Source organism: Haliotis rufescens, unplaced genomic scaffold, assembly GCF_023055435.1.
Source record: "Haliotis rufescens isolate VD_foot unplaced genomic scaffold, xgHalRufe1.0.p SCAF_6, whole genome shotgun sequence".
Classification (NCBI taxonomy): Eukaryota; Metazoa; Mollusca; class Gastropoda; order Lepetellida; family Haliotidae; genus Haliotis; species Haliotis rufescens.
In genome coordinates this window covers 24,044,249-24,058,490 of record NW_025964334.1, presented here as the reverse complement: position 1 = coordinate 24,058,490, position 14,242 = coordinate 24,044,249, and the positions used below count along the sequence as shown (strand labels likewise).

General features: G+C 40.5%; 1 protein-coding gene across 2 annotated transcripts; it reads left to right on the top strand.

The window, feature by feature from the left end:
• The first annotated feature begins 4,427 nt into the window (after nt 1-4,427).
• LOC124113453 (beta-1,3-galactosyltransferase 5-like) lies at nt 4,428-12,057 on the top strand. 2 transcript variants are annotated; one of them, XR_007218697.1, is made up of 3 exons: nt 4,428-4,836; nt 9,755-11,216; nt 11,249-12,057. XR_007218697.1 is itself a non-coding variant. In XM_046473803.2 (2 exons), the coding sequence occupies exon 2, from the start codon at nt 9,768-9,770 to the stop codon at nt 10,788-10,790; it is 1,023 nt and encodes a 340-aa protein (XP_046329759.2). In that variant the 5' UTR covers nt 6,542-6,680; nt 9,755-9,767; the 3' UTR covers nt 10,791-12,057. The 2 variants fall into 2 exon arrangements, 1 of the variants encoding a protein (XP_046329759.2); XM_046473803.2 differs by lacking the exon at nt 4,428-4,836 and adding an exon at nt 6,542-6,680 and having other exon boundaries at nt 9,755-12,057.
• Nucleotides 12,058-14,242: the final 2,185 nt, after the last annotated feature.

Below are 14,242 nucleotides of genomic sequence, written 5' to 3'. Positions count from 1 at the left end.
GGAGAAAGAAGATAGTTTCACTCTTGGCTTAGCATACATACATTTGAATATGATTTATAATATACTTCAGTGTGACAGACTGAGGCTACTGTTGGGTCTCAAGAGAATATAAAACGGCAAGAAGCGACATTAACTTATAAATGACCATCTGTCATTAGTTTGCATTGTCAGTGTGGAACTAACGTGAAACAGGAAGTAAGCAGGAAGGGAGGTAACTCTTGTAAGACTAATTCCGTAACAGTGTCACTTTCGCTGCAATGAAACTATCAATGTTCTCAAATTCAGACTCGGTATTTCACACTGAAGTATATAATAACTGAAGTTATTATTAATAGTTCTAGTTAAAACCTTTTTTTCTTGTTACTATTCGTTTTATCCAAAACACACTTTGTCTGACGCTTCATGTAACTAAACATTCATGACACGTTCCTGACTTCATATCTGACAATAAACAACATCACTGTCGATCAGCCTAACGAGAACATGGCCTAGGGTTTTGAATATCCTGGGAATCTTCGTTAAGGAAAACCTAGTACTTATAATTTCTTTTGCAATGCTATTATCGACTTCTTACTGAACACACCCGACTCCAGTGTTCGAAATACCTGCCTGCCCGACCGTCCGAGACGGGTTGATTTCAACTCGGGCTGCCAGATTTTCAAATCCCCCTGCCCGACGGTCGGGTTATATTTCATATGTAAAAATATTCTAAATATTTCCCGATGATAAGCATTATTTACATGATGTATTCTAGCATATTAAATACAAATCTGACCTAAAAAGTGTTTGCTATTTCTTTTCTTGCATTACTTCATGTTCAATGAATTCGATTTAAAGTTTTAATTAAATTATCCTGAGAAACATATGATTATAATGGGCAGGCAGGTTTTGGTCAGGGCTGGCAAGTATTTCAGCTAGCCAGTCCTGTGGTCTGGCTGAAAATTTTGGGAGTTTCATACCCTGCCGACTCAATGCGTATGTATATGGCCTATTCATCATGTATCTGAAAGTATGACTTGTATATCTCTCCCCTCCACTGCACACGACAAACATGTTCATCACGGTCTGGTAACCCGTTCATGTCGCATTTCTAGTCTGTGCTTTCCCAATACAGCTTTCAAAAACAAAATACTTTTAGGTCGAGCGTATATGTTGTTATTTATTTTCAGATTTTACACTATAATACCTACACAGTTAAACCTTGATGGTCCGGACTCTCTCTCTCTCTTCCGGACGGCTATTGTTGCAAAAAACCTGTTTATGTTAACCCCCCGGACCGTGTGGGGTCTGGGCTGGCAATGGTCCCCAGAAACCTGGCGCTGGTCCTTGTACCCAGAGGGCCCCGTCGTATACAACAAACAAACAAACAAACAAACAAACAAACAAACAAACAAACAAACAAACAATTGCCCTGATTAACGAATAAGTAGAAAGCAATTAGTCATAATCTGTTTGCCACACTCAAGCATATTCCAGTTAGGATGGGCCTAAAAAAATTCCGGTCAAACCAGTGATTGATATTATGACCAACGATCCTCGCAAGTTACCAGACCACCCGAGAGAGAGAGAGAGAGAGAGAGAGAGAGAAGAGAGAGAGAGAGAGAGAGAGAGAGAGAGAGAGAGAGAGAGAGAGAGAGAGAGAGAGAGAGATTACGGATGGTCTGTCACGATCTCGAGTAGTTTGTAGTGCTAGCTGTACTCTCATCAGCACACACATGTACAACATGTGAACAAGTGGCGTGTCGTTGATCATTCAAAACCATCCTGTGTGCGTGCTTTGACTGGTGATGTCAACTCACGTGGCTTGTTCGTACAGCAACTGCGACATCTGAGCAAACAAGCTTTCGGGAATTTCGGCGATTATGATGTAAGTGTTTTTGTTTTATTTTCCGGGTCTCCATTTCCCGATATGGGGCAAGACGATACATATATGTAGATACGAAAAAACAACAAACAAACAAACAAACAAACAAACAAACAAACAAACAAACAAACAAAATAAGCAAACATTGTTCGTTATAGTTCCCTTTGATAGCCTTAATGTATAAGTACTTTTGGTCAAGTCAACAGATACATTCTGCCAGTGCACTTTTAACTTGAATAATTAAACGCTATATAGCAGTGTGTAAAACATTCTAGATTCTCCCTGATTCACATACCCTGGTTCATTTCGTTGGAATAATCCTAACGTAGATTCAATATGTTATTATCGTGTAGTCAGAAGAATATTTTAATGAATCGTGGAAAGTGGGTGAGAGTAGGTCTCCTATTAAGAAATGTCCATATGTAAAATTACTTATCCGTCACTGTATAATGAATCCTGATATACATATACCGAATAAAGATAACTGATAACGATCCCAAATCGACTGCAAAGACACTGAACGGTGACTTTCATACATACTGTAAGTCGCTAGGTCAAGTAAACCCGACCCTCTGTCAATTGCAGAGGCAATGAACGGGGTTTTATAACATATTTTATTAACGCTTCTAGACAGGAAATGAAGCGCCAAAAACACGATACGTTAAAAACACGTTCACTGACTTTGCAGTGGACGGCTCAGGCCAATAGACCCATTCCTCAAACACAACAAGCAAGACTAAAAATCACGTGACTCTCGCTGCTATGACTTTAATTATCTCTTCCTTTTCAGCAACAAAAAGCGGACCTTCACAGTACCGAACTTTCAAATACAAAATACCAAGGTTATTGCTTGATTTTACATAATAGCTTAAGAATATTTCACATATTTTAGTGACTCTTTTTCTAGTTTGTCTGGCCCAAATTCGATTATCAGCAGACATATAATAATCGCTGACTGCATCGTTAATTCGATCTCTGATACGAGACGTTGGTAAATCGCGCAATGCTCATTCTCATCTAGAAATGGGGGCACGGCTGGCCCAGTCGTCTAAGGCGCCGCGATTCGCTGTGCAGAGTTGCTTCCCTTGGGCACGCCACAAACCTATGATTGTGGGTTGGAATCCAAGTTCGCCCCGATTATGTTTCTAGGTTTGTCAGCACCATACCCGTGCTCGTGGGTTTCACCTAAATGGTAAACGTCTGAGACCTGCATCACTTCGGGCTTTCCTCCCACATTAAGCTGACACGCCGCGATATAACTGGAATACTGTTAAAAGCGGCGTTAAACCCAACTCACTCACTCACTCATCTAGAAACAGTAAAAGCTTCGCTACAGCTGAAGTAATCCCCATACGTTCACAAGCTCACTCCAAACACTGTACTTGCCTTCTTAACACAATCTACAAGTCACACAGAAGGTCACAAAAAGCACTCGCTGAAACCTGTACATAATTAGATAGGATCATAGCAGTTCATGCCCCAGGTACTGCTTAGAGGTGCTGACGTTCCCGTCACGTAGTGTCAGCTCGAATGTAAACAGAGCCATTCGGACTAGTACTCCTGCTTTGGGAAAAAAACGAATACCAGAAGGGATTATCACCGCCGTTTTAACAATTTCGCTTTTGGACTAAAGTAAGTCCTTAGATATATATTTTCACAAGTTCTGTTAATGTGTGTATTTCAAGCCGAGTGTTGGCTGTTGTGTCATGAACTCATACCAAAATAAAAAAAACAGATCTTCAAATCAGAGGTTGTACAGGATGAACACTTTGCTGAATGTGTGAGGAAATTTATGTCGGCTTTCTGTTTTTCAGTGGCCTGTCTAAAGGATGTATGATTTTTTTTATTTCACTTGCAATTTTGAATTTGCTTTAATAACAACATTTCTAAAACCGCAGGATATGTGGATTAAAAACAATTAAAACATTTATTACAAGGTTGCATTAAGTACCTTTTGAAAATTAAATGCCTGTCAAACAATTTAAATTAAACGGTTATTTGCTTACTTATTTAACCCACTGTGGAGCTTATTGAAATCAGTTCAAAGAAACGCGTGATGTTTTTGTTGTATTTAATTCTCATTTGTGCAAATTAAGACTGCGGATCACGTAATAACCCCTTCCCCCATCTAATTAAGACGGTAAACAAGTAGTAAATAATTATATATTTAAAATCGCAATTGAGATAACAGCGATTAAATCAAATTGCTGGTTCCGGTATTATTTCTTTTATTATTATTATTGTTATTATTATTATTATTATTATTATTATTATTATTATTATTATTGTTATTTTTTTATTTTATTTTATATTTTATATTTTTTAAATTTTATTTAGGCTTGTTACCATCTTGATCTGCATTGTATATTATATGTTGTATATATATATACACTCTTGTTACCATCTTGATCTGCATTTTTTATTATATGTTGTGTATATATATATATATATATATATATATATATATATACACACTCTTGTACCACCGTTGGTGGTTTTTCAGAGAAATAAAACTGAACTGAACTGAACTGATACTGGTTCCGACACTGCAGTATTAGATTAGCACATCAAAGCTATTGTATACCGGATTATAATTAACGAATGCTTTATGGCGCTTTGGGTCTTTTGAAAGCCATTAAATTAAGGCATTGTGTTGGGAGAATACTGGGGCTTGGGGCTTTTTACAACCATTTAATGAAGACAACGGGTGACCTTAACATGGTAGTGTTCTTCATCCGAGCTGTGACATGCGTGCGTGTCGATCTCGTCCTGTCACGCAACAGCAGTTGCCATGGCAACAACAGGTACATTGTCTACACATCGGGATATTATTGAGAGTTTTATCCACTACATCGGTCAACTGGCGTGTGTGTTTGGGGATGATTTGCCCAAGTCGTCATATGACCTTGTGTTGTGAAGTAACCGCCATTTGTGGTGTTATGTGGTGACAAAGTACTCGGCTTCTCTGCAAGGTATGTTAATTTTAGCGTGGTTGCTCAAGGTGTTTCACATGATCAGTGATATTGATTAGATGAATGGATTCACGCTAAGTGGTTTGGACGGTTTTAACCAATCAATGTTTGGTGTTATTCATTCACATTTAAATGCATGTGTGTAGGTAATAATGCACGTTATTGTGAATTATTTGTTATTATCGTCTTGCGATCACCCCTTTTGGAAATCCGGGGCAGGATTGTTCCCCAAGGGATCAGGCTACAACGGCATCATGTCCAAACGGTATAAACATTGTCTGCTCAAAACGGCATTAAATCGACAAAAACGACACCAGAATTCATTTCCTGACCCCCAAATGTTGTCACACTAAAATACCGACTATTGTTAAATTAAAAGACTATTTCTATGTAGGGGGTATTTAATACAATTTATCACTTACACAACCATGGTTTTATAGATGTTTTCTTAGCATCAATGTTCGAATCCAAGTTCGCTCAGGATATGTTTCTAGGTTTGTCAGCACCAAACCCGTCCTCGTGGGTTTCACCGAAGTGGTAAACGTCTGAGACCTGCATCACTTCGGGCTTTCCTCCCACATTAAGCTGACATGATGTGCTATAACTGGAATACTGTTCAAATGGTGTTAAACCCAACTCAGTTTGCTTTGCTATATGATACTGCGATGTTGTTGTGCTTGATGTAAAAAATAACGTAGCTGTAGTTACGAAAGATAATCCAGTAATTAAACACTTACAATTAAACAATACGTATCTTTAATGTCAATTAATGACCATTATACAATGTATTCTATTTCTCATCTCACTTTCAATACATTGTAATTTGTATATGTATCATGTTTTGGAGAGGCATTCAGATAAGCAAAATTTGTTTGTTTGCGAATCCCTCCACATTATGGAAATAAATATGTTTATATCAAACCCAACTCACTCACTCTTAGCATTTCACACAGTTGAAGTTACAGTCATACAGTTTCAAATAAAAGTACACTAGAGCATAACCTATAGTAACATAAACGTTTATACTTACTGTGCCAAAAGAGAGGACATCCCAATTGCGTGGATCAATGCTCATTATGTCAACACAACATAACGCCACACTCAGCAATATTCCAGCTATATGACAGCGGTCTATAAATAATCGAGTCTGGGCCAGGCAATCCAGTGATTCATATCATGAGCATCAATCCACGCAATTGGTTAACTCCTGATTAATGCTAAGTTCTCCAAATTCAATTGAAAACATTTTATTCTTAACTTCACATGTTCATTTTGGCTTACCATCATTTTCAACTTTGTCAAACATATATGCATAACATCGATATCCCTTGCGAATGCAAATATCAGCAGTAAATAATTTACTCCAGTGTTTGACCACGTAGTCTGGTACATCTTAATGGGTATTAACAATATACAATGCATTACCTCTCGGTTGTTTTAAGATGTACTCCCTCAATATGTATGCCTTTATGTGAACCCCAGACATGCAAATAGGTTATTGTGACATGAAAACATTCACAGAACTGGGAGCTCGGAATGACGTAACTCGGGAAAATATGTCATTATCTGTACTATTGCGAAATGAGATAAGCGAACACCTGAACCAGATAGGCCATAATTATGGCCGCCACAGACCGTTGCTAGGCAACTTGTGGTACTATCATAAGTCAAAATGTTAGAGGTAGATTAGTTACCCTGTATAACACTGTATTCTGCCAGGGAAGTATTTGTGCTCTGAACTGACATATATTGCCGCAGACATGTCACATACTGTTACTTAAGTGGGAATATTTTTTGTATAAAAACAGCAGTTCCTACATAGAGGACGGACACTGTGTACAAAAGTAAGTACTCTGGTGAAGTCATATGATATATGTGATATGCATACTGCCACGTTTCACAATGTTTGTACTCTGTAATGTTTCAATATTACCATAAACATTTAAAAAATGATCTTCAGCCATCATTGCTTGTCGTAAGGGGCGATTAACAGGATTGGGTGGTCAGGCTCGCTGACTTGGTTGATGCATGTCATCAGGTCCCAATTCCGAATGTCGGTGCTCATGATGTCAATTACTGGACTCGATTTTTCACAGACCGTCAGCATATAGCTGTAATATTGCGTCCCTTGGGCATGCCAAAAATCTGTGATCGTGGGTTCGAATCCCGGCCCGGTCAGATTATGGTTTTTGGTTTGTCATGATCAGCACCATGCCGTGCTCGCGGGTCTCACCAAAGTTGTTAACGTCTGAGTCCTGCATCACTTCAGGTTTTCTTCCCACAGCAAACTGACACGCCGCGATATAACTAGAATACTATTCAAACTCACTCACTCACTACAAGTTCTGCAGATGTTTCTGCTCAATGAAGGGGTATCATGATCAGGGATTACATAGTTTCCTTGATGTCAAGTTCAGTAGAGACATGGTTTGTTTCAAATCTTACAGTAAACTACGGTTATAACGAACGCAAAGGGACTACTAATTTTAGTTCGTTATAACCGTAGTTCGTTATAAGTACATATACAGCATGACTACAGCAAGTAGTCGGGACCAAAAAGTAAGTTCGTTATAACCGTCAGTTTGTTATAAGCGTGTTCGTTATAACCGTAGTTTATCTCCAAACTATCAATGTTGTATTACATGGCCCTGGGAATGTCAGTCTTAAATTCGAGGCTGCGTTTCACAAAGCAATATCTTGTACCCACTGTCATGAGCCGACCCGTGGAAATCCGGATAGAGAAAAGGTCTTTAGCAACTCATGCTTGCTGTAAAAGGTGACTATGCTTGTCGTAAGCGGCGACTAACGGGATCGGGTGGTCAGGCTCGCCGACTTGGTTGATGCATGTCATCGTATCGCATTTGCGAAGACTGATGCTCATGATGTCAATCACTGTATTGTCTGGTCCAGACTCGATTATTTGCAGACCGCCGTCATATAGCTGGAATATTGCTGAGTGCGGCTTTGAACAACAAAAATAAACAAAACAAAACTGTCACGATTTTGTGTTTCAGTATGAAGCTACAGTCGTCTTTACGCTACGAGCGCTTTTTCCAACTTAGCCATTGTCTTAAAATTCCTTTCAAGAATAACGCATTTAGTTAAAGAAGCATGGGACCACCTACTCCTCAGCACGGGATATATTGTTTAGATCAATATCCAGATCAACACTGTAGTCTTGCTGTATGACGATGTGATTAGTTGGGGCATGTGTATGACCCGAGGGTATGCGTCGAACAAAGACACATTTTAAACAGAAACACATACATGGGGTTGATCTCACCCGTACATTTACAAGCTAGTAAATCCTGCAGCCTTTTCCCCCGTTTTAGTAAAAGCACCCATGTCCATGCATGTGTCACTGTAATCGACGTTGTCAAGCAGGTATAGCAACATGCCCGGTCGTAGATGTGTTAATCTGTGACGTTAATCCTAAACGTAAATCCATCAGTGCGAGTGTGTTAAGTCGACGGTTACGTCACACATAAGTCTGCCCCAGAATACCCACGAGCCCTGACACGTTGGGAATATGTCGGAGTGTTACCGTAGATCTACGAAATATTTACAAAGATATAAAGGTGGCCTTGATGCGAATGTATGCTGATTGTTTGTCGTCAGACAATCTGTCTTACTTGCCCTCGTGATTATATGACTTAGATAAAGCCGACGTGACGTTAAAGTCTATAAAATATCAATTATGAAGGCATTCAAAACGTATATTGCCTTCTTAGGCGACTATGCTTGTCGTAAGAGGCGACTAACGGGATCGGGTGGTCATGCTTGCAGACCTGGTTGATACATGTCATCGATCACAATTGCGTGGATCGATGCTCATGATATTAATCACTGGATTGTCTGGTCCAGTCTCGATTATTTATAGAACGCCGTCATATAGCTGGGATATTGCTGAGTGCGGCGGCTTTAGACAACAAACCAACCAACAAACAAACCCTCTTGTTTGCAAGTGGTAATTTTGAATTATGGAAAAGAAATAATTCTATTAAATCTGCATAAATTCCAAATATTACCCTGAATGTATGAAGGATCGAGTGTTTGAACTCTCCGATATTTTCACATTCCGATTTGAACGATTTACCATCCTGATTGGTCAGTTTCTGAGTGCAGCGCTAAACAAACAAACAAACAAACAAACAAACAAACAAACACATGATCGCCCTAATTTGGTAGCAAGTAATTAGTCATAATTTGTTTGTTTGTTTGTTGTTTAACGCCACATTCAGGCATAGTCCTATTACTAGTAAATGATGGCCCTGAAAATGACCCTGTCAAACCATTGATAGATATTATGAGCAGCGACTCGCAAGTTATTATATTCAACATATTCAGATATGTTTCCAATTCCAAACACTTTGTTACAAATGCACGATACACAAATATGATTATTTGCACATTTATATAATTTATTCAGTAATTTATTTGATCGGTGCCTCAGTACAACGCCTTGATGACCGGTTGTCGACCCGTGAAGATCCAGTTTAGAATTGGTCTTAGGCAACCCATGCTTGTCATAAGGGGCGGCAAAGGAAATTGGGTGGTCAAGCTCTCTGGCTTAGTTGATGCATGTCATCGTATCCCAATTGCGTAGATCGCTGGTCAAGAAGTCAATCATTGGACTAGATCATGTACAGACTGTCTTCATATATCTGTAATACTGCTGCGTTAAACAGAAAGAAAAGCAAACAACAAACTAGTGAGTGAGTATGGTTTTACGCCGCTTTTAGCAATATTCCAGCAATATCACGGCGGGGGACACCAGAAATGGGCTTCACACATTGTACCCATGTCGGGAATCGAACCCGGGTCTTCAGCGTGACGAGCGAACGCTTTAACCACTAGGCTACCCGACCGCCAAACAACAAACTAAGTCCAACGTAAAATTCTGCTTTCTTTGTTCCAGTTCACTTTGCACGATGCGTGTGACATTACGACGCTGTGCCACTGCGGGCGTTTCCTGCGTCGCGGCCGTCGTCCTCCTCTCCGTCATCTACAGCTCCAGACACACCTACTACGGCGACGAAAGGCTTTTACCATATGAAGATTATTTCCTTCCTTCGTCTACAGAGAAGATATTTCTGGAGTATGATTTCCTTATCAACTCCGATGTCTGCTCAAAGTCCAAAGGGCCATTCCTGTTGGTGATGGTGTTATCGACGCCGGAAATGACGTCACAACGGGACGCGATCAGGGATACTTGGGGAAGCATTGCACGGGGAGGAGTATGGCCGGGTTTTAAGGAACGGATGGATGTCAGGATGGTTTTCTTGTTCGGGAACAACACTTTACACTTTAATGAAGCGTTGAAGAGGGAGGCTCTAAGTAACCGAGATATCGTCCAGGCTAGTTTCACGGACTCCTATACGAACCTGACGTTAAAAGTTCTCATGGGGTACAGATGGGTTGAAAAACATTGCCCTGACGCCAAATTTGTGATGAAAATGGATGAGGATGTGTTCGTGAATATTCCATATATATTATCACAACTGTATTCTTCCGATTGGTCCAGACACATACTCGGACCGTTATCTTACTCCGAATTTACGATAAGAGATGGGAAATACGGCGTGAGCGAGTCGAGTTACCACCCGCCCATCTACCCGCCCCACGTCAAGGGGAACCTGTACGTCATGCAGACAGACGTGGCGGTCCGGCTCCTCCACACTGCGCCCTACATGACGTACGTCAATATGGAGGACGCTTTCATTACCGGGATACTTGCCAAAGTTCACAGACTTCGCCACGTTGATATACCGGAAACGTTATATGACCGCAATGTACCTGCGACCTTTTGTGATATCGCTAATAGGGTCAAGGTCGTGTCACAACAGTACACAGCGAAGATGATGTATGGAGTGTGGGAGAAGGTCAAGGACAGTTCACCATGTTCTCTGTTTGGGAGGATAAGACACTTTTTTCGCCGAGTTTTTAAGTCATGAATGTTTTCTATAAAAACAAAACAGAAACCAGATCATCCAGACGTTTGGATGTATGTTCTGCCACGAACCCATGACGATATACAAGCCAAATATTGCCAGATAGCTAGATTTTTAACTTTATTTTTATATCGCAGGGCTTACAAATATGGTCTGCGAATGAAGCCACAATGTATTGAATCCATGACGATACAACTGCCAAAATATTGCCAAAAACATGTAGCTACGTTTTTAACTACATCTATGTATCACATGGGTTCTTTTCGATGCGTATCTAGTCGATTACGTTCGTGTCCCGGTATATAAAATTTACGATAAGTTCAGAGCTTTCCGGTCTAATGTGATCCGGACTGACGAGGTTTCCGGTCTAACAGGGCTCAGACTGATGGGGTTTCCGGTCTAATGTTGTCCGTACTGACGAGGTTTCTGGTCTTACGTGCTCCGGAACAATGATGTTTCAGGTCTAACAGGGGTCAGACTGGAAGGGGTTTCCGGTCTTTTTGGGGTCAAGATTACTGAGGTTTTCGGTTTTCTAGCGCGGTCCGACTAATGGGGTTTCCGGTCAATCGGGGTTCTGTCTGACGTGGTTTCTCGTGTAACGGGGCCCGGACTAACAAGGTTGCCGGTCTAAGGGGTCCGAATTATAGAGGTTTCAGTTAGGGTTCCCCCTAATTTCTAACGAAGTCTTGTTTAGCTATGGGGCTAAAACTTGCAAACCGATGCATGCATGGTGTCACCACAAAAAAGACGAATGTATGATTTCGGTTCAAATTAAAGAGTAGTTCAACTAAGAAAGTAAAAGAAGATAATATTGATGCACTTACAGAGATGTTCTGTTTTTACGGGTTAATAAATATATATAGGCATGGGTAGCGTTTTGTGCGTGATGAAGGTAAGAGCAACTTGCAATATGCGGTCTCTGGTTCGCTTCTCAGTACGAACTAAACTCATGCTGTATTAAAATGATTGGTTCGCAGTGGTGAGTTGGATTTAAACCAATTTGAAAAGTATTTTGCTTTGGCCAGTGCGTGTCAATTAATTTTCTTTTTGTCTCAGTTGTTGCAATTCGCTGTGTCGAGTTGCATATCCAAGACTGGGTTCGAATCCATGATTCCTTGGCTAGTCAACACCATTTCCACCTTCATGGTTACACCAAAGTTGTAAACGTCTGTGAGAGGCGACGATGCTTGTCGTAAAAGGCGACTATGCTTGTCGTAAGAGGCGACTATGCTCGTCGTGAAAGGTGACTATGCTTGCCGTAAAAGGCAACTATGCTTGTTGTAAGAGGCAAATGACGGGATCGGGTGGTCAGACTCGCTGACTTTGTTGATGCATGTCATCATGTCCCAATTACGTGGCTCATGATGTCAATCAGTGGATTGTCTGGTCCCAACTCGATTATTTACAGACCGCCATCATAGAGCTGGAATATTGCTGAATTGGAAGTTAAACAACAAACCAAATGTGAACGTCCAGGCTTTGCACAAAAACCAAGCTGACGCGCAGTGATATAAAAGGAATACATTTCAAAGCGGAAATAAACTCACTCGCTGACGTTTACAGGTAGGGCGGTGATAAAGCGAGGATCCTAATTAGTTAAATCGGGATTCGAACCCACGGTGCTATCTGTTTTGTACATCCTGATGGGTGAGCCACCCTTGTACCACCTGCAGCTGCTTCATCCATAGTGGACCGCCTCCGTGGTCTTGTGGTAGAGCGTCCGCCCGGAGAGCGGAAGGTCCAGGGTTCGATCCCGGGCCGCGTCATACAAAAAGACGTTAAAAGATTGTACTTGTTGTTACCCTGTCTGGCGCTCGGCATTAAGGGGCTAAAACAAGGACTGGTCGGCTCGGAGTCAGTATACTGTGTCTGAGTGGGGTATTCATGTTAAACTGCGGCATGGTATCTCAGTGAGCTAGCACTATAAATCGGCATCAGTCCGGACTAGTACAAGCAGCCACACACAAACATACACGTGCATGCACGTCGCTATATAAGTGCAATAATCTTGGACGCGACGTTAAACCCAATTTCACCTCACCTCATCCATAGTGAAAGCCTGGTTGTGTTTTGGGCAAACATTCGTTCTGTCAATAAACATGTATATTCTACTTCGTGTTATGTTGTCAAGTGCTCTATAGGCCATTATAGTATTTATGAAGGAATTATATTTTAATGATGGTGGTGGCCATTGGATTGATGGCTTATTGGCGAACATCTGGACAGAGTACACCTGGAGAGAGCGCGGAGTATCAACTGGCACACCTTGCATCACTGGTAGCCATTGAGTAGCCTTGTGGATAAAGCGTTCGCTCGTCACTACGAAGGCCCTGGTTCGATTCCACACATGGGTATATATGGGAAGCCGACTTCTGGTGTCCCGATATTGCTGGAAAATTGGTTATATAATAAAGCGACAAATTCTCTTCTGATATCAAAATCAGAGTCCATTGTACGATCACTTTGAATCACAAATAGAAATTTATCCTGCCACACCCGTCACTAACACATGCAAAGGCATGTTAATTGTTCACCTGAAAACATAAGGACATCGGACATCATTCTATCAAACCAATTATCAGTAAATCGACTTTATATTTGACAAACATTCGTGAATACAAGTCAATCTACTAATTACAAATTTTACCTTTCATTGTCAAAAAGAAATATAATAACATATAATCATCATTTTTGTTAAGTAATTTACCACCGTTATCTAATATACCGATAACAGCTGATCCTATGTTGCTATCGTTACCGTTATTTACATTTTGTTAACTGATGGCAAAATTTTAACTTGACGTTGAAACCTGTGAGGTTTCGAAGTGAGGATATTTGCTCTTCTGGTCAGGGTGGGGAGAAAATACCATAGTTATCTCTATAAATTGTCTGGGGCGGTCGGGTAGCCCAGTGGTTAAAGCGTTCGCTCGTCACGCCGAAGACCCGGGTTCGATTCCCGACAAGGATACAATGTGTGAAGCCCATTTGTGCTCTCCCCTGCCGTGATATTGCTGGAATATTGCTGAATGCGGCGTCAAACCTCATTCACTCACTACAAATTGACGACCAAAAGAAACTATACTTTTCTGTTAATTTTATCATATGTTTGATATTCAATTAAAATATCGTGAGTTATCGAGGTAATATCCTACAAAATGAACTGTACGTAGTCAGTATCCAAAGAAAACCTGTACATGCTTATATTTCAAAAATAAAATTTGATTTCAAACTTAAAATTATTTTTTTAAACTTCGCATTATCCACAACTGGGGATGGGTATCTTAGACATCCTATCTTTGAATAATTCTTATCAATAAATCTGCTTTTTCGGCACAAATTTACAACATTTCAAATACGGCAGATATTACCCCACTTTTCATTGGACCAACTTATTTCGGCACAAAATTACCCAGCCGCAGATTAGTTTTTACAAACCTTTGCTTCACCACTGTGGT